This window comes from Felis catus, chromosome B1 (assembly GCF_018350175.1).
Source record: "Felis catus isolate Fca126 chromosome B1, F.catus_Fca126_mat1.0, whole genome shotgun sequence".
NCBI lineage: Eukaryota > Metazoa > Chordata > Mammalia > Carnivora > Felidae > Felis > Felis catus.
Window position 1 is genome coordinate 126,811,499 of NC_058371.1, and position 22,521 is coordinate 126,834,019.

General features: G+C 36.9%; 1 protein-coding gene and 1 long non-coding RNA gene across 22 annotated transcripts in view; one reads left to right on the top strand and one right to left on the bottom strand.

Annotated features, from left to right (window-relative positions):
* Window positions 1-3,831, bottom strand: part of SMARCAD1 (SWI/SNF-related, matrix-associated actin-dependent regulator of chromatin, subfamily a, containing DEAD/H box 1) — a 78,856-nt gene extending 75,025 nt beyond the window's left edge. For 2 of the 5 annotated variants that reach the window (XM_019829237.2, XM_006930958.4), the window contains exons 1-2: window positions 3,700-3,829; window positions 2,842-3,083 (exon numbers count right to left, since the gene is read on the bottom strand). In XM_019829237.2, the coding sequence (XP_019684796.1) occupies window positions 2,842-3,031 (190 nt within the window). In that variant the 5' untranslated portion in view covers window positions 3,032-3,083; window positions 3,700-3,829. Of the gene's footprint in view, window positions 1-2,841; window positions 3,084-3,364; window positions 3,505-3,699 lie in introns of those variants that run through there. The other 3 variants (XM_019829235.2, XM_019829232.3, XM_045056091.1) reach the window with 3 other exon arrangements.
* A 1-nt stretch (window position 3,832) lies between these two features.
* The window catches only part of LOC102899731, a 230,005-nt gene continuing 211,316 nt past the window's right edge, over window positions 3,833-22,521 (top strand). For 15 of the 17 annotated variants that reach the window (XR_006596934.1, XR_006596932.1, XR_006596933.1 and 12 more), the window contains exons 1-3: window positions 3,833-3,959; window positions 4,158-4,283; window positions 11,764-11,806. This is a non-coding gene — a long non-coding RNA (uncharacterized LOC102899731). The remainder of the gene's footprint in view (window positions 3,960-4,157; window positions 4,284-11,763; window positions 11,807-22,521) is intronic. The other 2 variants (XR_006596936.1, XR_006596935.1) reach the window with 1 other exon arrangement.

Genomic DNA, 22,521 nt, shown 5'->3' on the forward strand with positions numbered 1-22,521 from the left:
AAGGTTACAGGAGGGGGATGGGCTAAATGGGTAAGGAGCACTACTTACTACTCCTGAAATTATTGTTGCACTCACTATACGCTAATTCAGATGTAAATTAAAAAATAAGTAGAATTAAAAATTTTTTAAAAATTAGATGATTTAGACCTGATTTAGACCCTAATGCTCCATTGTAAATAAGCAAATATAGCACTTATCACACAATGGTAGAATAAAAAGTTATCATACGGTGATAAAGGAAGTAAGGTCAAAATCCACATCCCAACCAATGAGTCCCTAATCTCCATTATCTAGTTAGGATTCTAAACGAACTTCGGTACCTTGCCCTCTACTGGGGCCCAAACTCCAACACTCAGTCAGCATTCCCCACCCCATGCTAAGTTGCCTCAGGTCTTGTCCGACATGCTACATTGGGGGCAGGACATTTAATTATTATTTGAATTTTTAAAGGCATGCCCAATGGCTGAGGATGGGTCCCTTATACCTATTCTGATGTACAAAACTACCATTTTTTTCAATAACCTAAACTAAAATTATTGTTTAATCTCATTCCTCCTCCAGATTTGGTTGTAAAACTTTGCCCTTTCTTTCTTTGAAATATTTCGTATCTGTTCCTTCTCCCTTTCTATCATAATCAAGTTTAGATTAGAAGAGCTTCCTAGGGGCGCCTGGGTGGCGCAGTCGGTTAAGCGTCCGACTTCAGCCAGGTCACGATCTCGCGGTCCGTGAGTTCGAGCCCCGCATCAGGCTCTGGGCTGATGGCTCAGAGCCTGGAGCCTGCTTCCGATTCTGTGTCTCCCTCTCTCTCTGCCCCTCCCCCATTCATGCTCTCTCTCTCTCTCTCTCTGTCCCAAAAATAAATAAAAGTTGGAAAAAAAAAATTTAAAAGAGCTTCCTAAATGAATTCTCTCCCTTCAAAAAATGTACAGTACTCATGACTGCTAGACTGATTTTTCTTGACAAAACAACTTTCTTTCATCATTTTACCCTTCTTTCTGAGAGAGCTTTAATGGATCCCTAATAACTACAATGTAAAATTGAAACCTAACCTTTGTTTTTAAGATTCTTCCAAATTCACAGTACCACCTACAGTCATCTTTTCTTACCATTCTCAGAACAAACTTAATTTTTATATTTCCCAATGTCATGAAGACTACCCATGTGATTTGTAAAGGCAATCTCAGTTTGTAGGAAAAATGTACACATAAGGGAAAAAAAAATCCATCCCAATAAAGGCAAATAAAATCTCCTTAAACAGAAAAAAAAAGTAGACCAGCATCTTCTGATTGGAAGAGACAATTAAGAATTTCACATTAATATTGATAAAACATTCCACTGAACTCCAGTTTACAAAGTGATTTTTATTCTATAGATGAAAAAATTGTTAATCTCAAATTGTAAGTAATTTGTCCAATGTCTAATTTAACTAAAATGAAGCAGCCGAGACTTCTAAGGATTCAAAATCCCATGCCTACACATTGGCCTTCCCAGCCCTCTCTAACTACATAGGAAACAGACTAATACATGTGTTGTTAAAATATTAAAGTACCTGGGTGTTTACATATTAACTAGAGCATGTTATGCAGAGTAGATATCAATGAAAGAATGGACACAAGGACATCACTCCTGGGCTTCCGTGGTTCCCCCACAGAATTTGGACAAGTTCAGAACCTTTCATACAAACGAAGCTTTTCAAAATGTGACTCCTCATCACCACATAATTCAACCTGCCAAATCATTCCACCATGTTCCAATTATACCCAAGTATTCTGAGGTGTGATTCAAATGATAACTTGTAGGGAGTCTGCCATCACTGTTAAACAGAAGACTAGCAAACAAAATAAGATACCAACATTACAACATATGTATTACCAATCTTGTCAGGGCCACATCAACATAAAAGATGCTAGGGAAATACTGAGTTTTGCATTAAAAAAGGAATTACTAAAATAAACATTAAAATAAAACTTCTAATATTCCTTTCACCCTTCAAAAGAAACTGCATAATGCAAACAATTAAAAGTTTATGCTCAGTAATTAGATTGCTTGGATTTGAGTTCCAGTGCTATCAACTTCCTAACAATTTAACTTCTCTGGGTCTCATTTCAACAAAATGTGGATAAAATCTTGCAGGACTGCTGTGCAAATTAAATGAGACTGCGTAGTACTCAGTATTATGCCTAAAACGTAAAAAGAGTTCAAATATATTCTAACTGTTAATTGTTCAAAGAACATAGATTCAAATGGAAATGCTAATTTTTGGCTTCCTCTCAAATTGTGTTATTGTGACAACCAGCTTAAGAAGTTAAAAATGGTTCATTCACCTTGAACAATACCAATTATTCATTTGCACCCTGGGGAATCTCCAGAAGTCCAGTGGTGGCAAAATCTGAATGAGATCTGCTCTTCATTTGCTCAGAGGTGGTCTTCACGCACCTTGAGTAAAGTCTGGTTCATACTAAGTGAGCAATTATTTTTTGGAAAATACCGGAATTAATATAAATGCCTGGCCAAATAGCAGACTCAGTCTACATCATAGGACTGAATCACCTAGTTTCTCTTCCAGCAGCAACTATTCTGACCTAAGGATGACCTAAATTCAGATATCAACTTCCATCACTGGGCCACATTCCAAGAACTCATATAAAACTGAAGAAGCTATGGATGCTCAGTTGATGGTACAATGGTGCCTATGGCAGCCCCAAAGCCGTGTTTAAAAGCGCAAGGCGGAGAACAATGTGTTAGTACATACAACATCAAGAATAAATATTAGAATCTCTTCTGCTTTTCATCTTCTAAATACCTCTTGATGCTACATCAATTTGCAACATTGTAACTCACCTGTTTTTTCAGTTATATCTGAATCAGGTGTGCCTGCCCTGCTAACCTCCCCTTCAGCATTCTCCTCTTCAGCACTAAGAGAAATTGGTGAAGAAGGGCCAGGCTGGGAGGGTTGGGGGGTTGCTTCGGGCACTTCCTCAATCTTACTCCTTTTCTCAAAGCGAAAACGGTCCAAGTTGAAAAGATTCATATTGGCAGAAACCACCACCACCCTGTGGAATTAAGAGCTTTAAATGAACTATCTGCAGGAAAAAAATAAAAAGAGAAAAAGAGGCCATGAAAACAATATAAAATATACAAAGCCTTAGCAGTTCATTCCCAAGGCAATTAAGAGCACACAAACATGCCAGTGGCACAGGATGACTATTATGGCTGCGCCTCATTGTTAGGCCACAATGATCAGAAGGTGAACAGGGATATCTTTTTAAAATTTTCCATTTCTGTCTCTACTCCCCTTCTTCACCCCCCTCCCCGCCCCGCCTTCCTCAAACCACACGCTGACCCTCGTGCAACCTCCTCTTACCCCAGCACGCGCAGGCACGTTCCCCACTCTAACCCCCCTGCGGGCCGCGCCCCCGCCCACAGTGAGAGGCTCCCTGCACTACGGTGCTCCCTGCCTCGAGAAAGGACGTGCCAGGGCCCGCGCCTCGATACTGCGGGGACACAAAGGGGCCAAAGAAGGGGAGCGGCGGAGGCCGTGCTGGCGGGCACCCGCCCGGAAGTTGACGCGGCGCGATCCCAGCTGAGAGGAAGCTGATAGGATCAAGAAAACACAGGGAGGGTTCAGAGGTGGAGAGTGTGCTGCAGCATCTCTTTTAATGATCACCCAATCGCCCTCTTTCTTTCTTTAGTACTTACAGTCTTGCAGGCTCGATGCGATGTAACAAAGGTTGAAAGAAAAAATAATTCCTGGCGTGGGGCGACGGTAGCCGGGCCGGGACCTTCCAAAACAGCACGGAGAGACCAAAGGAGCGCGCGGTGATGACGCAACACGCAGCTTAGGCTTTTTTTTCTTCCCCAGCGACGCGCGAGCGGAAGATGTCTAGGCGCGCGCTGTTGCCATGGTAATTCGTACCCGCCTCTACGCTTGTGAGCTCGTTTATGGCCTCTTTCTCCAGGTTAGCTAGAGAGTTATTAAATGAAACAGTAATAAATTGCTCAATGGCAATAAGTAACATAATAATAATATAGTATTTTATATATTATGTATAATGTGTTGTATAATTTATACATAGTATCATGTTGATACTGTGCTAGATATTTTACGTGAATAATCAACCCTTACATGAAGCCTTTTTTTTTTTTATACAAAAAAGGGAAACTGAGGCCTGCAGACGTTAAATAATAAGAAGTAAAAAGCCGGGTATGTTGAACTTCAGAGCATATGAACTGCCTCCCCACTGTTCGCTGGATTGTTCTTAGAGTGGAATATGACCGTTCATGTATGTTGACCGAAATATTCCTTTAGAATATTTACTTTTTTTGTTCTAGCATTTGGCTAAACAGGCAGTTTCCTGTGTTTTAATTTGATCCTCTGGTTGGCATTTCCCTTAAAGAGAAATTACTACAAAACATTCTGCCAAATACACTGGCCATTGTAATCCTAAATTGGCATTCTACTTTATAAATCAGTGTTTTGAATTGTATAATTATAACATGAACCCACAGGTTTATCAAATGCAGGCACACTTATAAATCAACTGTCTTGACCCATAAAATTCAGAATCAAAGCCTGAACAATTAAGATTTCATTATACGTATTTTTGATATGCCATGAAATGCACCAACTTAGTGCATGCATGGTAACTGATGTGATCAAGGGATACAGCAACTTATACATAGTAAATGATTTTTGGTGGTAAGGAATATTTGCTGTAAGATCTACTCTCAGCGACTTCCAAATATGCAATAAAGTATTATTAACCATAGTCACCATTCAGTACATGTAATTTTAAAAAAGAATATTTGCTTTATATTCAGATAGATCTAACATTGAAAATGGATTCCACTAGCTGAATGACTTTAGGCAAATAATATATCACTTCTCTAACCCTTAGTTTCCTAATCCTATATATGTGATTGATGATTCTGTTGATTTCTTAAGGCAATTTTCTACAGCACCCCTTGACATTTGTACAACTGGAGCAAGAGTGAAAATTGAGACCCACACATCATATGTCTAAATATTTAAACATAAATACAGTTAGCAAAATGTAAAAATAAAATACATCCTATTGCCCTATTTTGAAAATAACCTGGAAAGCCGGATTGAATTTAGAATTTCTGTTTTGGACAGCATGTGGATGATTCAAGAATTGGTTGGCATATATATCCTGCCTTCCCTGTATCATGTCCTCCCATTCATTTTGATACCATTAGGAGCCTGGTGCTCATGCATATGGACACCCAGCTCAAATGCCCAACTATAACTCCATCTAGTGTTGCCATATTTGTTTAAAAAAATAAAGGCTTTTTTGTTAAATTTGAATTTTAGATAAACAATACTTTTTAGTAAAAGTATGCCCCATTAAATATTTGGAACTTGCTTGTTCTAAAAACTTATTTGTTGTTTGTTTGAAATTCAAATTTAACAAGATATCCTGTGTTTTCTTTGGCAAACCTATTCCTGTCCTACTGCTTCATCACCTTTTGGGCCTAGAAGCCTTTTTGTTTCATGTTGGATCTAAGAATATAGATACTGGAAGTATCTGTTGGCCCTCAGCAGGAAAGACCTGGGTAAAAGTCACCGCTAGCCTTCTTGGAGCTGTGTAAGCAGAGACCTCAGGGACCACCTACTCAAAAGCATTCTCTAAAATTGAAGGCATAGGTTTTGGTCCCACTGATTCCTTGCTCTTTGGGGTTGGGCATAGCAGGAAAAGAGCCAGAATTGAGTTCTGTAAAGCAGTAGGTCCAGTAGAGGGACCCCTCTTGCCCAATTCTTTTTTTTTTTTTTTTAATTTTTTAACATTTATTTATTTTTGAGAGAATGTGAGTGGAGGAGGGGCAGAGAGAGAGGCAGACAGAATCTGAAGCAGGCTTCAGGGTCTGAGCTGTCAGCACAGAGCCTGATGCTGGGCTCTACCTGTGAACTATGAGATCGTGACTTGAGCTGAAGTCGGACGCTTAACTGACTGAGCCACCCAGGCCCCCCACTCTTGCCCAGTTCTAAGGGTGGGATTGTTCTATAGCATTCACTGACCTGGGAGACTTGGAATTTTCCATGATAGGGATTTTGCTTGATTGTGGATTAAAAGGTTAAGGGAATATATAACAACACAGACTGGATGGCCTCTACAACAGAATTTTTTTTTTTTTTTTTTTTTTCTCAAAAGCTCTGAAGGCTGGAAGTCTGATATCAAGATGTTGGCAGGATTGGCTTCTTCTGCTTTATCCCTCTTTCTTTGGGCATCTTTCCCCTGTGTCTTTAAATGGTCTCCCCTCTGTGCTTGTGACTAATTTTCATAATTTAATTAAATGACCACATTTTAACTTAATTACATCTCTAACAACCCTATGTCCAAGTGTAGTCACATTCTGAGATAATGGGAATTAGGACTTCAACATATAAATTTGGAGGGGGTATAATTCAGCCCATAACAGGAGGCAAAAGAGTGGAAGGATTGCTATATGAACCTAAAATCTTCTAAAATTATAGCAGTAATTGGGGCTAAAAACCAGTCCTCTGACTTTTCTTCCTTATGACCCTTAATATGGTCATTCTCCAAAATTCAGTCCTTGGTGTCCTGCTTGTCTCACTCTACTCTTTCCCAGAGTGGGCTAATTATAGTGGTAACTAAATATATTTGTCAAATCCTACTCAACTATATACTTAAAAAAATTTAATCTTGGGGTACCTGGGTGGCTCAGTCAGTTAAGCATCCAACTTCAGCTTAGGTCATGATCTCATGGTTTGTAGGTTCAAGCCCTATGTTGGGCTCTGTGCTGATGGCTCAAAGCCTGGAGCCTGCCTTGGATTCTATGTCTCCCTCTCTCTCTGCACCCCCACCCCCCACATTCTGTCTGTCTTTCTCTCAAAAGTAAATACACATTAAAAAATTTTTTTAAGACTTAATCTTATTGTTTATAAGTTGTAACTCAATAAACTTAACACATTTTGTAAAAAGTGACTATCAACATTTAATTATTGATATGGAAGAAAATTTGAAAACCACCTTTCCCCCTAGAATGAAGAGGGAAAAGACAAAGAAGTGAAATCAATGAAATTTAAAGAAATAATAAACATAGGATCAGAGTACTGAGAAGCAAACTTTGATTAATTATGACCTGAGCTGAAACCAAGACTCAGATGCTCAAATGACTGAGCCACCCAGGTGCCTCCCCCACACCCCCCTTTTTTTTTTCCAGAAAAGACAGTGTACAAAAGGGCAAAAAAAAAGTCAGAACTTGTTCAATAAACTAAATGCCAGAAATTAATGATGACACAACTACAAAGATGGGGAGGGAAAATATTGTGGCTCAGTAATTGTTTAGATTATCTATATGCTGTTCATTGATGGATAAAAAAAAATTCAAACTTTTAATTCCTTGAAAATATATCTTCCTTAAGCTGTTCCTAAAGACATAAATCCAGCTGACAGGGTCAAAAATGAGAATTTCAAGAAAGCAGAATTTATGGTATAAAAGTATTCTGTTGAGACTAAACACGGTTAGGACTTAATAATTGTAAGTAGGGTATATTTGTCAACATTTTGTTGCATAACAACCACAAAATTTGAATTGCATAACTCATTAATCTTGATTGGCTAGTATGGTTCAGGTTCAGGCTACAATGCCTGTCTGCACATAGTACTTGTTCAATAAATATGTGTTGAGTGAATGAATGATATTAATAACTATATAAAATGCCTTAAGCATACAGATAACCACAAAGAAATGTTAAAATAAGCTGAGTATCTTCAAAATGTTACATGTCATGGAAGAATGACATAAACCAGAGGTGTTTTCTTACTAATTTTTTTTTTTTTTTACTTTTTTTTATGTAAGCTCTGCACCCACTGTGGGGTTTGAACTCACAACTCTGAGATCAAGAGTCACATGCTCTACCAATTGAGCCACTCAGGCACCCTTTAAACCAGAGTTAAAACAAACAAACAAACAAGCAAACAAACAAAAAACTCAGGAAAGAGGTAATGTAACTCAAGAAGGGAAGAAAAGTAATATATATATATATATATATATATATATATATATATATACACACATATATATGTATATATATATATATTTTTAAAATGAATACTAAACTAGATGTGACACATAATGCCTAAAGAGAAATAGTAGATGAAAGGGAAAAAAATAAAAAATAAAAGAGAGGTAAATAGATTTCAAGAGAAAATAATAAATATTGAAAATAAGCAAAGAAGATCCAACATAATTATAATAGGAATCACTACAGAAGAAAACTAAAACAAAGATGTGGAAGAAATAACTAAAAGTTGTAATTCCAAAAGTATTTCCTGAAAATTAAAAAGATTTGAAACCATATATTGGAAGAGCACATAAATACCTGTGAATATCAACCCAGATGGCAAATAGCAAGACATATTCTAATAAAATTTAGACTTCAAAATATTTTTTTTAATTCCTTAAACATTTAGACAAAAATAAGCAAGTGACCTATAAGGGAAAGAAAATTATATTACCGTCACAGTTTTAACAACAAGTCTTTATGCTGAAAGAAAATGGAACATTGTATCTAGGAAGCTCAAAGAAATAAAATATGATCCAAAGATTTTATATTGGGCAAAAAGTGCTTTTAAAATATAAAGGCACAGGGGTGCCTGGGTGGCTCATTCAATTAAATGTCTGACTCCTGGTTTTGGCTCAGGTCATGATCTCACAGTTTGTGATTGAGCCCTGCATCAGGCTCTGCACATTGGGTTCTTCCAAGCACAGAGCCTACAAATATATATATACATACACATATATACATATATATGTGTATGTATATATGTGTATGTATATATACATACATACATATATAGGCACAGATAAACTATTAACATCGTGCAGGAACTCTATGGGTGTTGTTCTCATGATTACCCCTAAAGAATTTATTTGAAAGCCATCAAATATGTTTAAATCCATCAGTTCTTTTTGATTTTCTTTTTAAACTGGTTATCTTTGGAGAATGAAAGGAAAAGATAATTCATTGTTATGAAAATTGACAAGAATAGGAAAAGAACCAAGTTTTTATATTGCCTTTACTCAGAAGGGTTCTGCTGGGTAATTAAATAATAGATGAGAGAGAGTGTTTCTTTATAAAAGTATTCCAACTAGTAAATGAGAAAGAAATGATAAAATTTGATCACTCAGCAAGCCTGGCCCAAATTCCTAACCTATAAAATCATAAGATACAGTAAAATGGGTATTATTTTATTTATTTTTTTATTAAAAAATTTTTAATGTTTATTTTTGAGAGAGACAGAGTTGTGAGTGGGGGAGGGGCAGAGAGAGAGGGAGACACAGAATCCATTCCAAACTCCAGGCTCTGAGCTGTCAGCACAGAGCCCCATGTGGGGCTCAAACTCAAGAACTGCAAGATCATGACCTGAGCCAAAGTCAGATGCTTAACCAACTGAGCCACCAGGCGCCCCTAATTCACCTTTTAAGTTAAAATAAATATTTATGTAAGGCTGCTGTGATGCTTAATTTTATGTATCAATTTGACTGGGCTAAGGGATGCCCAGAGAGCTGGTAAACATTTTTGAGTGTGTCTCTGAGAGTGTTTTGGAAGAGTTTAGCATTTGAATTGGTAGACTGAGTAAAGAAGATTGCCTTCATCCGATGTCGGTAGATATTACATAATTCTTGAAGGGCCTGAATAGAGAAAAAAAGTAGAAGAAGGGCAAATTCACTCCTTCTGCTTGACCTGGGACATCCATCTTCTCTTGCCTTTGAGCCTGTTTTCAGGCTTTCAGACTTGGGTCTTGGGCTTTTGAAGTAGAGCACCAGCTTTCCTGGACCTCTAGCTCGGAGCAGGACTTCTCAGCTTCTAAAAGTGAATAAACCAATCCCTATAATGAATCTCTTTCTGTATACTTACATATGTTGTACCAATTCTGTTTCTCCATAGGCTCCAGACTAATATAGCTGCCAAAATCTTAATTGCTTGTTAGCTTTGAAATAGGCTCAGTGAAAATGTTTTATAGAAGCCTCAAATTTCTTCATTAAATAGGAGGAAAGATTGTCAACATTTTATTTTTATTTCTTTTTGCTTTATATTTACCAAAATAAAACCATGAAGCAATTCAAGAAAAGAGAAATCCTTCCAAATTTGAATTGAATAAGAAGCAAAACAAAATAATAAACAGCAACAGAGATTAAAAATAGGGTTTGAAAACCTGGATCCCTTCTTAACTTGATATCTTAAAATGTAAACCACACCTAGTTGGTAATGGAAACTTGTATAAACTAATCTTACCTCCACACATAAATATGAAATGGAAAATACAAGATACCAAGTCATAAAACTAAGTAGATCTTTCTTCTTTGGTAACAAGAAACTAAGACAAATATTACCAGTTTGTAAGTAAATACTTCTTTTCTCAAAATAATAATTCATAATTTGGTGAGGTAGAGGGGATGGTCATGAACCTCTTTTGAGAATCTGATTTTTAAGAAGCCATGGAATGCTTTAGAAAAACCAGCATATGCATGTTATGGATTGTACATAATTTCAGGAGGGTCATGTACCCCCTAGTGCTCTGTGCTCTTCATGGTGAGAAATTTTTTTTTTCACATTGATAAATTCTGACACACAGGTCCTGAATCCTCATAACTGGTGGAATTAATGATGATTCCATCCCTATATGTGCCTTTTAAAAAAAAGTTCTATTTAAATTCCAGTTAGTTAACATACTGTGTAATATTAGTTTCAGGTTTACAATATAGTGATTCAACGCTTCCATACAATACCCCGTGTTCATCACAACAATTGCACACCCTAATCCCCATCACCTATTTAACCCATCCTGCCACCCACCTCCCCTCTGGTAACCATCAATTTATTCTCTATAATTAAGAGTCTGTTTCTTTGTTTGTCTCTCTCTTTTTCTCCCCTTTGCTCACTTGTTTTGTTTCTTAAATTTTACATATGAATGAAATCATATGGTATTTGTCTTTCTCTGACTGACGTACTTCACTTAGCATAATACCCTCCAGTTTGTCCATGTCATCACAGATGGCAAGATTTCATTCTTCTTTTTATGGCTAATATTCTGTTTTATATGTATACCACCTTTTATTTATCCATTCATTAGTCAATGCATAGTTGAGTTGTTTCCGTAATTTAGCTATTGTAGATAACGCTGTACAAACGTAGGCATTCATGTGTCCCTTCAAATCAGTATTTTTGTATTCTTTGGGTAAATACCTAGTAGTGAAATTGCTGGATCATAGGATAGTTCTATTTTTAACTTTTTGAGGAACCTCCATACTGTTTTCCAGAGTGGCTGTGCCAGTTTGCAATCCCACCAACAGTGTAAGAGGGTTTCTTTTTTTCCACATCCAGGCCAACACTTGTTGTTTCTTGCATTTTTTAAATTTTAGCCATCCTGACAGGTATGACGTGATATCTCATGGTTTTGATTTGCATATCCCTGATGATGAATGATGTTGAGCATTTTTTTTTTCATGCATCTGTTAGCCATATGGATGTCTTCTTTGGAAAAATTTCTATTCATGTCTTTTGCCCATTTTTGACAATTCATTTTTTGAGTGTTGAATTTTGTAGGTTCTTTATATATTATGGATGCAAACTCTTTATCAGATATGTCATTTGCAAATATCTTCTCCCATTCTATAGGTTGCCTTATAGTTTTGTTGATTGTTTCCTTTGCTGGGCAGAAGTTTTTTTTGAAGTTCCAATAGTTAATTTTGCTTTTGTTTCTCTTGCCTCAGGAGACATATCTAGAAGGAAGTTGTGATGGCCAGTGTCGAACAGGTAACTGTTTGTGTTCTCTTCTAGGATTCTAATGATTTCATGCCTCCAATTAGGTTTTTAATCTATTTTGAATTTATTTTTGTGTATAGGGTAAGAATGTGGTCCAGTTTCATTCTCTGGCATGTTGCTGTCCACTTTTCCCAATACCATTTGTTGAAGAGACTGACTTTTTCCCATTGGATATTCTTTCCTGCTTTGTCAAAGATTAATTGACCATACAGTTGTGGGTTGATTTCTGGGTGTTCTATTCTGTTCCATTGATCTCTGTGTCTATTTTTGTACTAGTACCCGTACTGTGTTGATCACTACAACTTTGTAATATAAGTTGAAGTCCAGAATTGTGGTGCTTCCAGCTTTGCTTTTCTTTTTCAAGATTGCTTTGGCTATTCAGGGTCTTTTTTTTTTTTTAATTGCTTTTTAACATTTATTCATTTTTGAGAGACAGAGAGAGGCAGAGCATGAATGGGGGAGGAGCAGAGAGAGAGGGAGACACAGAATCTGAAGCAGGCTCCAGGCTCTGAGCTGTCAGCACAGAGCCAGATACTGGGCTCAACTCACAGGCCACAAGATCATGACCTGAGCTGAAGTTGGATGCCCAACCAACCCAGGTGCCCCTATTTGGGGTCTTTTGTGGTTTCATATAAATTTTAGGATTGTTTGTTCTGGCTCTGTGAAAAATACTGGTGGTATTTTGATAGGGATTGCACTAAATGTGTAGACTGCTTTGGGTAGTATAGACACTTTAACAATATTTGTTTTCTTAGTCCATGAGCATGAAATGTTTTTCCATTTATTTGTGTCATCTTCAGTTTCTTTCATCAGTGTTTTATAGTTTTCAGAGCACAGGTCTTTTACTCTTTTTTGGTTTATTTGTGGGTATCTTACAATTGGTGTAATTGTAAATGGGATTGATTCCTTAATTTCTCTTTCTTCTGCTTCATTATTGGTATATAGAAATGCAGCAGATTTCTGTATGCTGATTTTGTATCTCATGACTTCATTGAATTCATGTATCACTTCTAGTAGGTTTGTGCGTGTGTGTGTGTGTGTGTGTGTGTGTGTGTGTGTGTAGTCTTTCACATTTTCTATATAGAGTACCATGTCATCTGCAAATAGTAAAAGTTTTGCTCCTTCCTTGCCAATTTGGACACCTTTTATTTCTTTGTGTTGTCTGATTGCTGTGGCTAGGACTTCCAGTATTATGTTAAATAACAGTGGTGAGAGTGTACATCCCTGTCTTGTTTCTGACCATAGAGGAAAAGCTCTGTTTTTCCCCACTGAGGGTGATAGTAACTGCGGGTTTTTCATATATATGGCGTTTATTATGTTGAAATCCTTATAAACCAATTTAGGAGAATAGAAGTATTGAGTATGTTTCACCTTTTGATAATTACCTGCTATATGTTGATAACTAGCATAATAAATTTTCTGGAAAAAGATGGGATTTAAATTCTGTATAAAACACATAATGCTTGATTTTCAATAACTGCCCATTAACGAGAAAACTTCATGTTGTATCTTTTCCTTATTTGATTTTTTTCATCCTAATTTTTTTTTCTCTTTTTATTTTTCTAGTTAAGTATGTCTTATAATTGTTAGGGCACTTTCAACTAGAAATTTGAGTTCACATAAACATACAAGACTTTACTTTTTTCTCCCTGTGTTCTTGCAATTCATTTTCCTCATGACACTGTGGTGTCATCATTTTGTCATTGTCTACACCCACAATGTCAGGATGGTATTTGATACTTTGAGTCATTCAGTTCACACATCTAGCCCAAACTTTACCACATCTGTACTTGTGGCATCTCATTTTTTTTGCGGTAATAATGCTTGCCTTGAAATTAACCTTTTATATCTCTCATTCTGCAACTATCATTTTTTACAATATATTTAACTCAAATTGTATCATTGTAATCAGTCATACATACACACACACACACACACACACACACACACACACATATATATATGTATTTTTTTTTCTTGAAATGATTTTTACATGGGGTTCCTGGGTGGCTCAGTTGGGTATGTGTCTGACTCAGCTCAGGTTATGATCTCACAGTTTGTGAGTTTGGACACAACTCTGACAGTTCAAAGCCTGGAGCTTGCTTTAGATTCTGTGTCTCTCTCTGTCCCTGCCCTCCCCCCCCCACTTGTGTTCTCTCTCTCTTTCTCTCTCTCTCTCTCTGAAAAGTAAATAAATATTAAAAAAAAAAGAAATGGTCTTTACAAAGATTTTCCCAAAAAGTTACTCCTTTCCTTCAGCCATTTCAAATTCTACCAACATTAAGTATAATTCACAATTCTTCTTACTGCCAGATCTACCTTAGTTAGTTGAAACACAATTTTCAGGATAAATTTCATTTTAACATTTTACATTATTGTGCAATATATGTGCAATATTTGTGCAATATATCTGTGGACTATTCCTACTGAGTTATTTGATAATATTATAAATGCTTTGCATTATACATGTCTATACTCTTGAAAGTACAAGCATTACTGAACCAAAGACATGGATTTCAAGAAATAGTCATGGATGATATATTTATAGTTGTCTGTAATGAGTAAAATTAATTCTTCATAAGAAAGCAATTTCAAAATTACAAGGTCATTATGAAATTAAAGACACCTGATCCCATCTCTTCTGTTGGTTAGTGGTGGGATATTCTTTAAATTTCCTCATCTTGGGGCGCCTGGGTGGCGCAGTCGGTTAAGTGTCCGACTTCAGCCAGGTCACGATCTCGCGGTCCGGGAGTTCGAGCCCCGCGTCAGGCTCTGGGCTGATGGCTCGGAGCCTGGAGCCTGTTTCCAATTCTGTGTCTCCCTCTCTCTCTGCCCCTCCCCTGTTCATGCTCTGTCTCTCTCTGTCCCAAAAATAAATAAACGTTGAAAAAAAAAAAAAGAATGACAGCTAATAAATTCAGGGAAATGATGAAATTGGAAAACCACCACTGTGCATCCTTAAAATAATAATTTAGAGAAGAATCATTAATTGATGATGGTACAATGAATGAGTGAAAGGATGATAAGGAACAGGATAATCACAAGATATTCAAGTTTTCATCCCAGAGATGATTTACTAATTAGAAAGCAAAATCTGTATCCTTACATGGAGAGACATAGTGAGCTTGACATTGTGTGCCTCTTGATGTAACGCAATACTAAGTTGTTACAGTTTGAATTTTGTCTTTCCAAAATTCATATGTTGACATCCTAACCCCCAGTATCTCAGAATGTGACTGTATTTGGAGATATGGCCTTTAAAGAAGTAATTAATATAAAATGAGGTCACATCGATGGACCGTATCTAATACAACCCTTGTCCTTGTAAGAAGTGGAGGTGAGCACACAGATTCACTGAGAGGAAAGACCATGTGAAGACAGAATGGATGTATACAAGCCAAGAAGAGATGCCTGCAGAAGAAACTAACCTTGATGACACCTTGATCTTTGATGTCTAGCCTCCAGAATTGTTGTTTAAACAACCCAGATTAGTCCATCCAGGGGAGATGGCAGAGTAGGAAGACACTAAACTCCCCTGTCCTATAGATACAACTAGATAACACTCTCATAAGTGTAAATAACCCAAAAAATGACCAAAAGACTGGCAGAACAAACTCCACAACTAAATGTAGAGAAGAGACCACACTGAAGAGGATAGGAAGGGCAGAGACATAGTCAGGAGCTAAACAGACAATGGGACTGTCTGCTGGAGGGAGGTACACTGGGGGTGTTGAGAGGAAAGAGAAACCCTCACATCAGGGAGCCCACATGGGGAAGATGAATCCCTATAACATTTGGCTTTGAAAAACAAAGGGGCCAAATTTTGTGAGTTCAAACAACCAGTGAGACTTAAAACCTAGAAGTTTAAAAATCATCAGGCTTGGCTCTGGGAGAGCAAGGAGGGCAAGAGAAAACTGAGTCCCTGCCCTTGTAGGGACAGCACAACTAAAAGCAGAGATACAGAGATACCAAATAGAACCAGGAGTTTGAAAAATGCTTGGGGAATACCAGAGGGAGATTTGTTTACTAATCTCAGAAGATGTGCTGGGGGGACAGAGATTAATGGGAGACTTGTCCAGGAACAAAGGAGCTGGAAGGTACCATTTCCCTTCTCCATGCTCCAGCATAAATACACATTCACTTGTGGGAACCAGAAAGATGCTAACACTACCTAACTTGCTTACACTGTGCAACCCACCCAATCCCCTCCCCACTTTCAAACCAGCCCCGTGGCTGCTGGTACCCTCTTGCTGAGAACAGGCATGCAAACCTTACTAATGCTGAATGTCCTGCCCCTGAGCACTTTGCAGTTCTGTCCCCTCCAATGCCCCCATCCAGTACACCCTTGGCTGGATCCCATCCAAAGTGGTACCACAAGTCTGGCAGTATGCAAACAGCCCTGAAAGAAGTTGGCATCACTTCAAAGTGATTCTCATCTCAAGTAGAAGGAAAGATAACCAAACATACCAGTCTCACTGTGCCCCAGCAGGGGGTGGGCAGACAGCTGGTCTGACTGTAGGCTCCACCCACCAGTGAAAGCTTCTCCAGAGACAATACAGGGAAAGTGCCCTGTAGTTTGGTGGTATTGCATCTCTGGCAAATACCTGGTCTAACTTAAGCCCAGGTCAGCCCCAGACTGGTCCATTAATACCACAGGGACCAAATACAGCCCACAACAGGCCAAAGAAACCTACTGCAGATGACAGGACTCATGAAAAAAAGTGGCCAAGACACAACAACAGGGTGCAGGAACACACATAGCAGACAATCCCTGAAGCCCCAGATTCTAGTGAACAGAGGACACTGCACTGCAGGGAACTATTGGACCTCTTCTTCATAAGTCTACTACTTTAAAGAGTAAGAGATATAGCTGACTTTCCTAACACACAGATGCAGGCAGAGAGAGTTGGACAAAATGCAGAGACAGAGGAATATGTCACAAATAAAAGAACGGGGCAAAATCACAGCAAGAGACCTAAGTGAAACAGAGATAAGTAATATTCCTGGTAGAGAATTTAAAGTAATGATCATAAAGATACTCACTGGATTTGACACAAGAGTGGAAGGACAACAAGACCTCTAACAAAGAGATAGAAAACATGAAAAAATCAATCAGTGATGTAGAACTCAATAAATGAAAATAAATATAACACTAGATAGAATAAGCAGTAGACTAGAGGAAGCAGAAGAATAGATCAATGACCTGGAGGACAGAGTAATAGAAAGCAATCAGGCTGAACAGGTGAGAGAGAGAGAGAGAGAGAGAGAGAGAGAGAGAGAAGATAATAACCTAAGGGAAGTCCATGACACCAGAGCATTATAACATCCATTTTATAGGGATCGCAAGAGGATAAGAGGAATGCCTGGGTGGTTCAGTCAGTTAAGTGTCTGACTTTTGATTTCAGCTCAGGTTATGATCTCACGGTTTGTGAGCTTGAGCCTTTCATCAGGGTCTACACTAATAGTGTGGAGCCTGCTTGGGATTCTCTGTCTCTGTCTCTGTCTCTCTCTCTCTGTCTGCTCCTCCCCCACTCACATGTGTGCTTTCTCCCTCTCAAAATAGATAAATTTAAAAAAAAAAAGGAGAAGAGAAAGAAAAGGGGCAGAAAATGTATTTGAAGTAATAATAGCCAAAAACTTCCTGAATCTGGGGATAGAAACAAAACCAGACCTAGGAGACAGAACGATCCCCCAACAAAATCAACTCAGAGACCCACACCAAGACATATAGTAATTAAAATGACAAAAAGTAGCGATAATAAGAGAATTTGAAGAGCAGCAAGGAGAAGAATACAGTTACACACCAGGGAACCCCTCCCCTACCTCATAAGGATATCAGCTGATTTTTCTTTCTTTTCTTTTTTTTTTAAATCTGTTATTTATTTTTGAGATAGAGAGAGACAGTGTGAGCAGGGGAGGGGCAGAGAGAGAGGGAGACACAGAATCCAAAGCAGGCTCCAGGCTCAGAGCTGTCAGCACAGAGCCCAACGCAGGGGCTCGAACTCACACACCGCAAGATCATGACCTGAGCCAAAGTCGGACACTCAACCGACTGGGCCACCCAGGTGCCCCCAACAGCTGATTTTTCAATAGAAACTTTACAGGACAGAAGGGAGTGGCACAATATATTCCGAGTGCTAAAAGGAAGAAAAAAAAATCAGCAGCCAAGAATACTCTATCCAGCAAGATTATCGTCCAAAATAGGGGGAAATATAAAGAGTTTCCCAGACAAACCAAAGTTAAAACAGTTCATGCCCACTAAGCCAGCCCTATAAGAAATGTTAAAGAAAGATTCTTTTAGTGGAAAGGAAAGGCTGTAAGTAAGAGTAAGAAAAGTAAGAAGCACAAAATCAGTAAAAATAAATATATCTGTAAAAATCAGTTAAGGAAGTTATAAAATAAAATATAAAATGGTTACACCATTTACCTAAAATGCTGGAAGGAGAGGAATAAAAAATGGGTTCAAACTTATGCAACCATCAACTTAATATATACTGCTATATTAAGAAGATGTTACATACAAACTGAATGGTAACCACAAATCAAAAACCAGTAATAGATATGCAAAACATACAGAAAAGGAATCCAATTGTTATCACTAAAGAAAGTCCCCTAATTGTGAGAGAAGAGAGCAAGCGAGGAAAGGAACAGAGAATAACTACAAAACGACCATAAAACAAATAACATAATGACAATGAGTATATACCTATCACTAATTACTTTGAATGTCAATGGACTAAATAATCAAGACATAGGGTGGCAGAACAGATGAAAAAAACAAGTTCCATCTATATGCTGCCCAGAAGAAACTCATTTCAGACCTAATACTCATGCAGCTTGAAGTAAAGGCATGGAGCAGCATTTATCATGTAAATGGATATGAAAAGAAAGCTGGATAGCAGTATTTGTATCAGACAAAATAGACTTTAAAACAAAGATTGTCACAAGAGACAAAGAAAGACACTATATAATCATAAAGGGCATAATCCAACAAGATGTTATAATAATTGTAAATATTTATACACCCAGCATGGAAGCACCCAAATACATTTAGCAGTTAACAATAAACATAAAGGAACTAATTGATAGTAATGCAATAGTAGGGAACTTTAACACCTCACTTACATCAGTGGACAGATCATCCGAACAGAAAATTAAAAAGGAAACCATGGCTTTGAATGACTCATTGGACCAGAAGGATTTAACAGATATATTCAGAACATTCCATCCTAAAACAGCAGAATACACATTCTTTTCAAGTGCACAATGGAACATTCCCCAGAATTGATCGTGTATTAGGCCACAAAACAAGTCTCAACAAATTTAAAAATATCGAAGTCATTCCATGCATCTTTTGTGACCACAATGCTATGAAACTAGCAATCAATTCCAAGAAAAAAATCTGGAAAGAGTACCAATACATAGGGATTAAATAACATGCTACTAAACAATAAGAGCTCAAACAATAAATCAAAGAGCAAATAAAAAAAAAAACATGGAGACAAATGAAAATGAAAACACAACAGTCCAAAATCTTTGAGATGAAGCGAAAGTGATTCTAAGAGGGAAGTATATAGCAATATAGGCCTATCTCAAGAAGCAAGAAAACCTCAAACAACCTAACTTTCCACCTAAAGGAACTAAAAAAAAAAAAAAGAAGAACAAAACCCCAAACCAGTAGAAGGAAGGGGAAAATAAATATTAGGGCAGAAATAAATGAAATAGAAACTAAAAAAACAATAGAACCAATCAATGAAACCAGGAGCTGTTTCTTTGAAAAAAAACGACAAAATTGATAAATCTTTAGCTCATCAAAAAAGAAGAAGAAGAAGAAGAAGAAGAAGAAGAAGAAGAAGAAGAGGAATCAAATAAACAAAATTGGAAATGAAAGAGGAGAAATAACAACTGACAGCCACAGAAATACAAAGGATTGTGAAAGAATATTGTGAAAATTTATATGCCAAAAAAATTGACAACCTAGAAAAAAGGGATAAATTCTTAGGAACACATAACCTCCCAAAACTGAATCAGGAGGAAACAGAAAATTTGAGCAGACCAATTACCAGCAATGAAGTTTAATCAGTAATCAAAAAACTACCAACAAACAAAAGTCCAGGACCAGATGGCTTCACAGGGGAATTCTACCAAATATTTAAAGAAGAGTTAATACTTATTCTTCTCAAACTTCCAGCAAATAGAAGAGGAAGGAAAACTTCCAAATTCATACAAGGCCAGCATTACCTTGATAATAGAACCAGATAAAGACATACAAAAAAATAATAATAATTACAGGCCAATATCTCTGATGAATATAAATGCAAAAATATTCAATTAAATATTAGCAAACCAAATTCAACTATACATTAAAAAAATCATTCACCACAATCAAGTGGGATTTATTCTAGGATGCAAGGATATTTCAATATTCATGAATCAATCAATATACATCACATCAATAAGAGAAATGATAAAAAACATATGATCATTCCAATAGATGCAGAAAAAGCATTTGACAAAGTACAACATCCATTCATGATAAAAACCCTCAACAAAGTAGGTTTAGAGGGAGCATACCTCAACATAATAAGGGCCATATATGAAAAACCCACAGCTAATACCATACTCAGTGGTGAAACAGTGAGGTTTTTACTAAGGTCAGGAACAAGACAAAGTCCACTCTCACTACTTTTATTCAAAATAGTACTGATAGAGCAATAGCAATCAGATAAATAAACAGAATAAAAAGCATCCAGATTGGTAAGGAGTAAGTAAAATTTTCATAATTGCAAATGACATACTATATATAGAAAATCCTAAAGTCTTCACCAAGAAACTACTAGAACTGGTAAATAAATTCATTAAGGTTGCAGGATACAAAATCAGTGTATAGAAATCTGCTGCATTTCTACACACTAATAATTAAGCGATGTAAAGAAAAATTAAGAAAACAATCCTATTTACAATTGCACAAAAAGGAATAAAATACCTAGGAATAAACTTAACCAAGGAGGTAAGACCTGTGCTCTGAAAAGTATAAAACATTGGTGAAAAAAATTGAAGAAGAAACAAACAAATGGAAAGAAATTCCATGCTCATGGATTGAAAGAACAAATATTAGTGTTTTTTTAAATATTTATTTATTTATTTTGAGAAAAAGAGAGAGAACACAAGTGGGGAGGAACAGAGAGAGAGAGGGAGAGAGAGAATCCCAAGCAGGTTCTACACTGTCAGTTCAGAGCCTGACACAGGCTCAGTCCCACAAATGAGATCATGACTGAGATCATGAGCTGAAATCAAGAGTCGGGCACTTGAATGACTGAGCCGCCCAGGCACCCCAAGAACAAATATTGTTAATATGTTCATATTAGCCAAAACAACCTCAGATTTAATGCAATTCCTATCAAAATACCAACAGCATTTTCCCCAGAGCTAGAACAAACAATTGTAATATTTGTATGGAACCACAAAAGACTCCAAGTAACCAAAACAATATTGAAAAAGAAAAACAAAGTTGGAGATGTCACAGTTCCAAATTTCAAGTTATAGTACAAAGCTATACAAAACGATATAGTACTGGCACAAAAATAGACATAGATAAATGGAATAAAATAGACATCCCAGAAATAAACTCTGATTATATGGTCAATCTTCAAGAAAGGTGGTAAGAATATACATTGGGAGAAAGACAGCCTCTTCAATAGATGATGTTGGGAAAATTGGACAGCTATATGCAAAAGAATTAAACTGGGCCACTTTCTTATACCATACACAAAGATAAACTCAAAGCGGATTAAGGACCTACATGTGAGACCTGAAATCATAAAAATCCTAGAAAAGAGCACAGCAATAATTTCTTATGCATTGGTTATAGCAGCAGTTTTCTAGATACGTCTCCTGAGGCAAGGAAAAGAAAAGCAAAAATAAGCTACTGGAGCTATATAAAAATAAAAAGTTTCTGCACAGCAAAGGAAATAATCAACAAAACACCAAAAACAACCCACAACCAATCCAATTAAAGTAGGCAAAAGACATGAACAGACATTTCTCCAAAGAAGATACAAAGATGTCCAACAGACACATGAAAAGATGCTCAACATCACTAATCATCAGAGAAATGAAAACCAAAACCACACTGAGATATCACCTCACCCTTATCAGAATGGCTCAAATCATAAACACAAGAAACAAGTGTTGGCAAGGATGTGGAGAAAAAAATGAATCCTTGTACAATGTTGCAACCACTATGGAAAACAGTATGGAGGTTCCTTAAAAAAAAAAAAAAAAAAAAAAAAAGAATTACCATATGATCTAGAATCTCACAACTTTGTATTTACCCAAAGAATATGAAAGCACTAATTCGAAAGGCTATATGCACCCCTATGTTTATTGCAGCATTATTTACAATAGCCAAATTATGGAAGCAGCCTAAGTGTCCATTGATACATGAATGGAAAGAGAATGTGGTATATACCTACACAATGGAATATAATTCAGCCATAAAAAGGAATGAAATTTTGGCCTTTGCAACAACATGAATGAATCTAGGGAGTATAATGCTAAACAAAATAAGTCTGTCAGAGAAAGACAAATACCATATGATTTAAGTCATATGTGGAATTAAAAAAAAAACAAAACAAATGAACAAAGAGAAAATAAAGAGACAAAAATAGACTTTCAACTATAGAGAACAAACAGATGGCTACCAG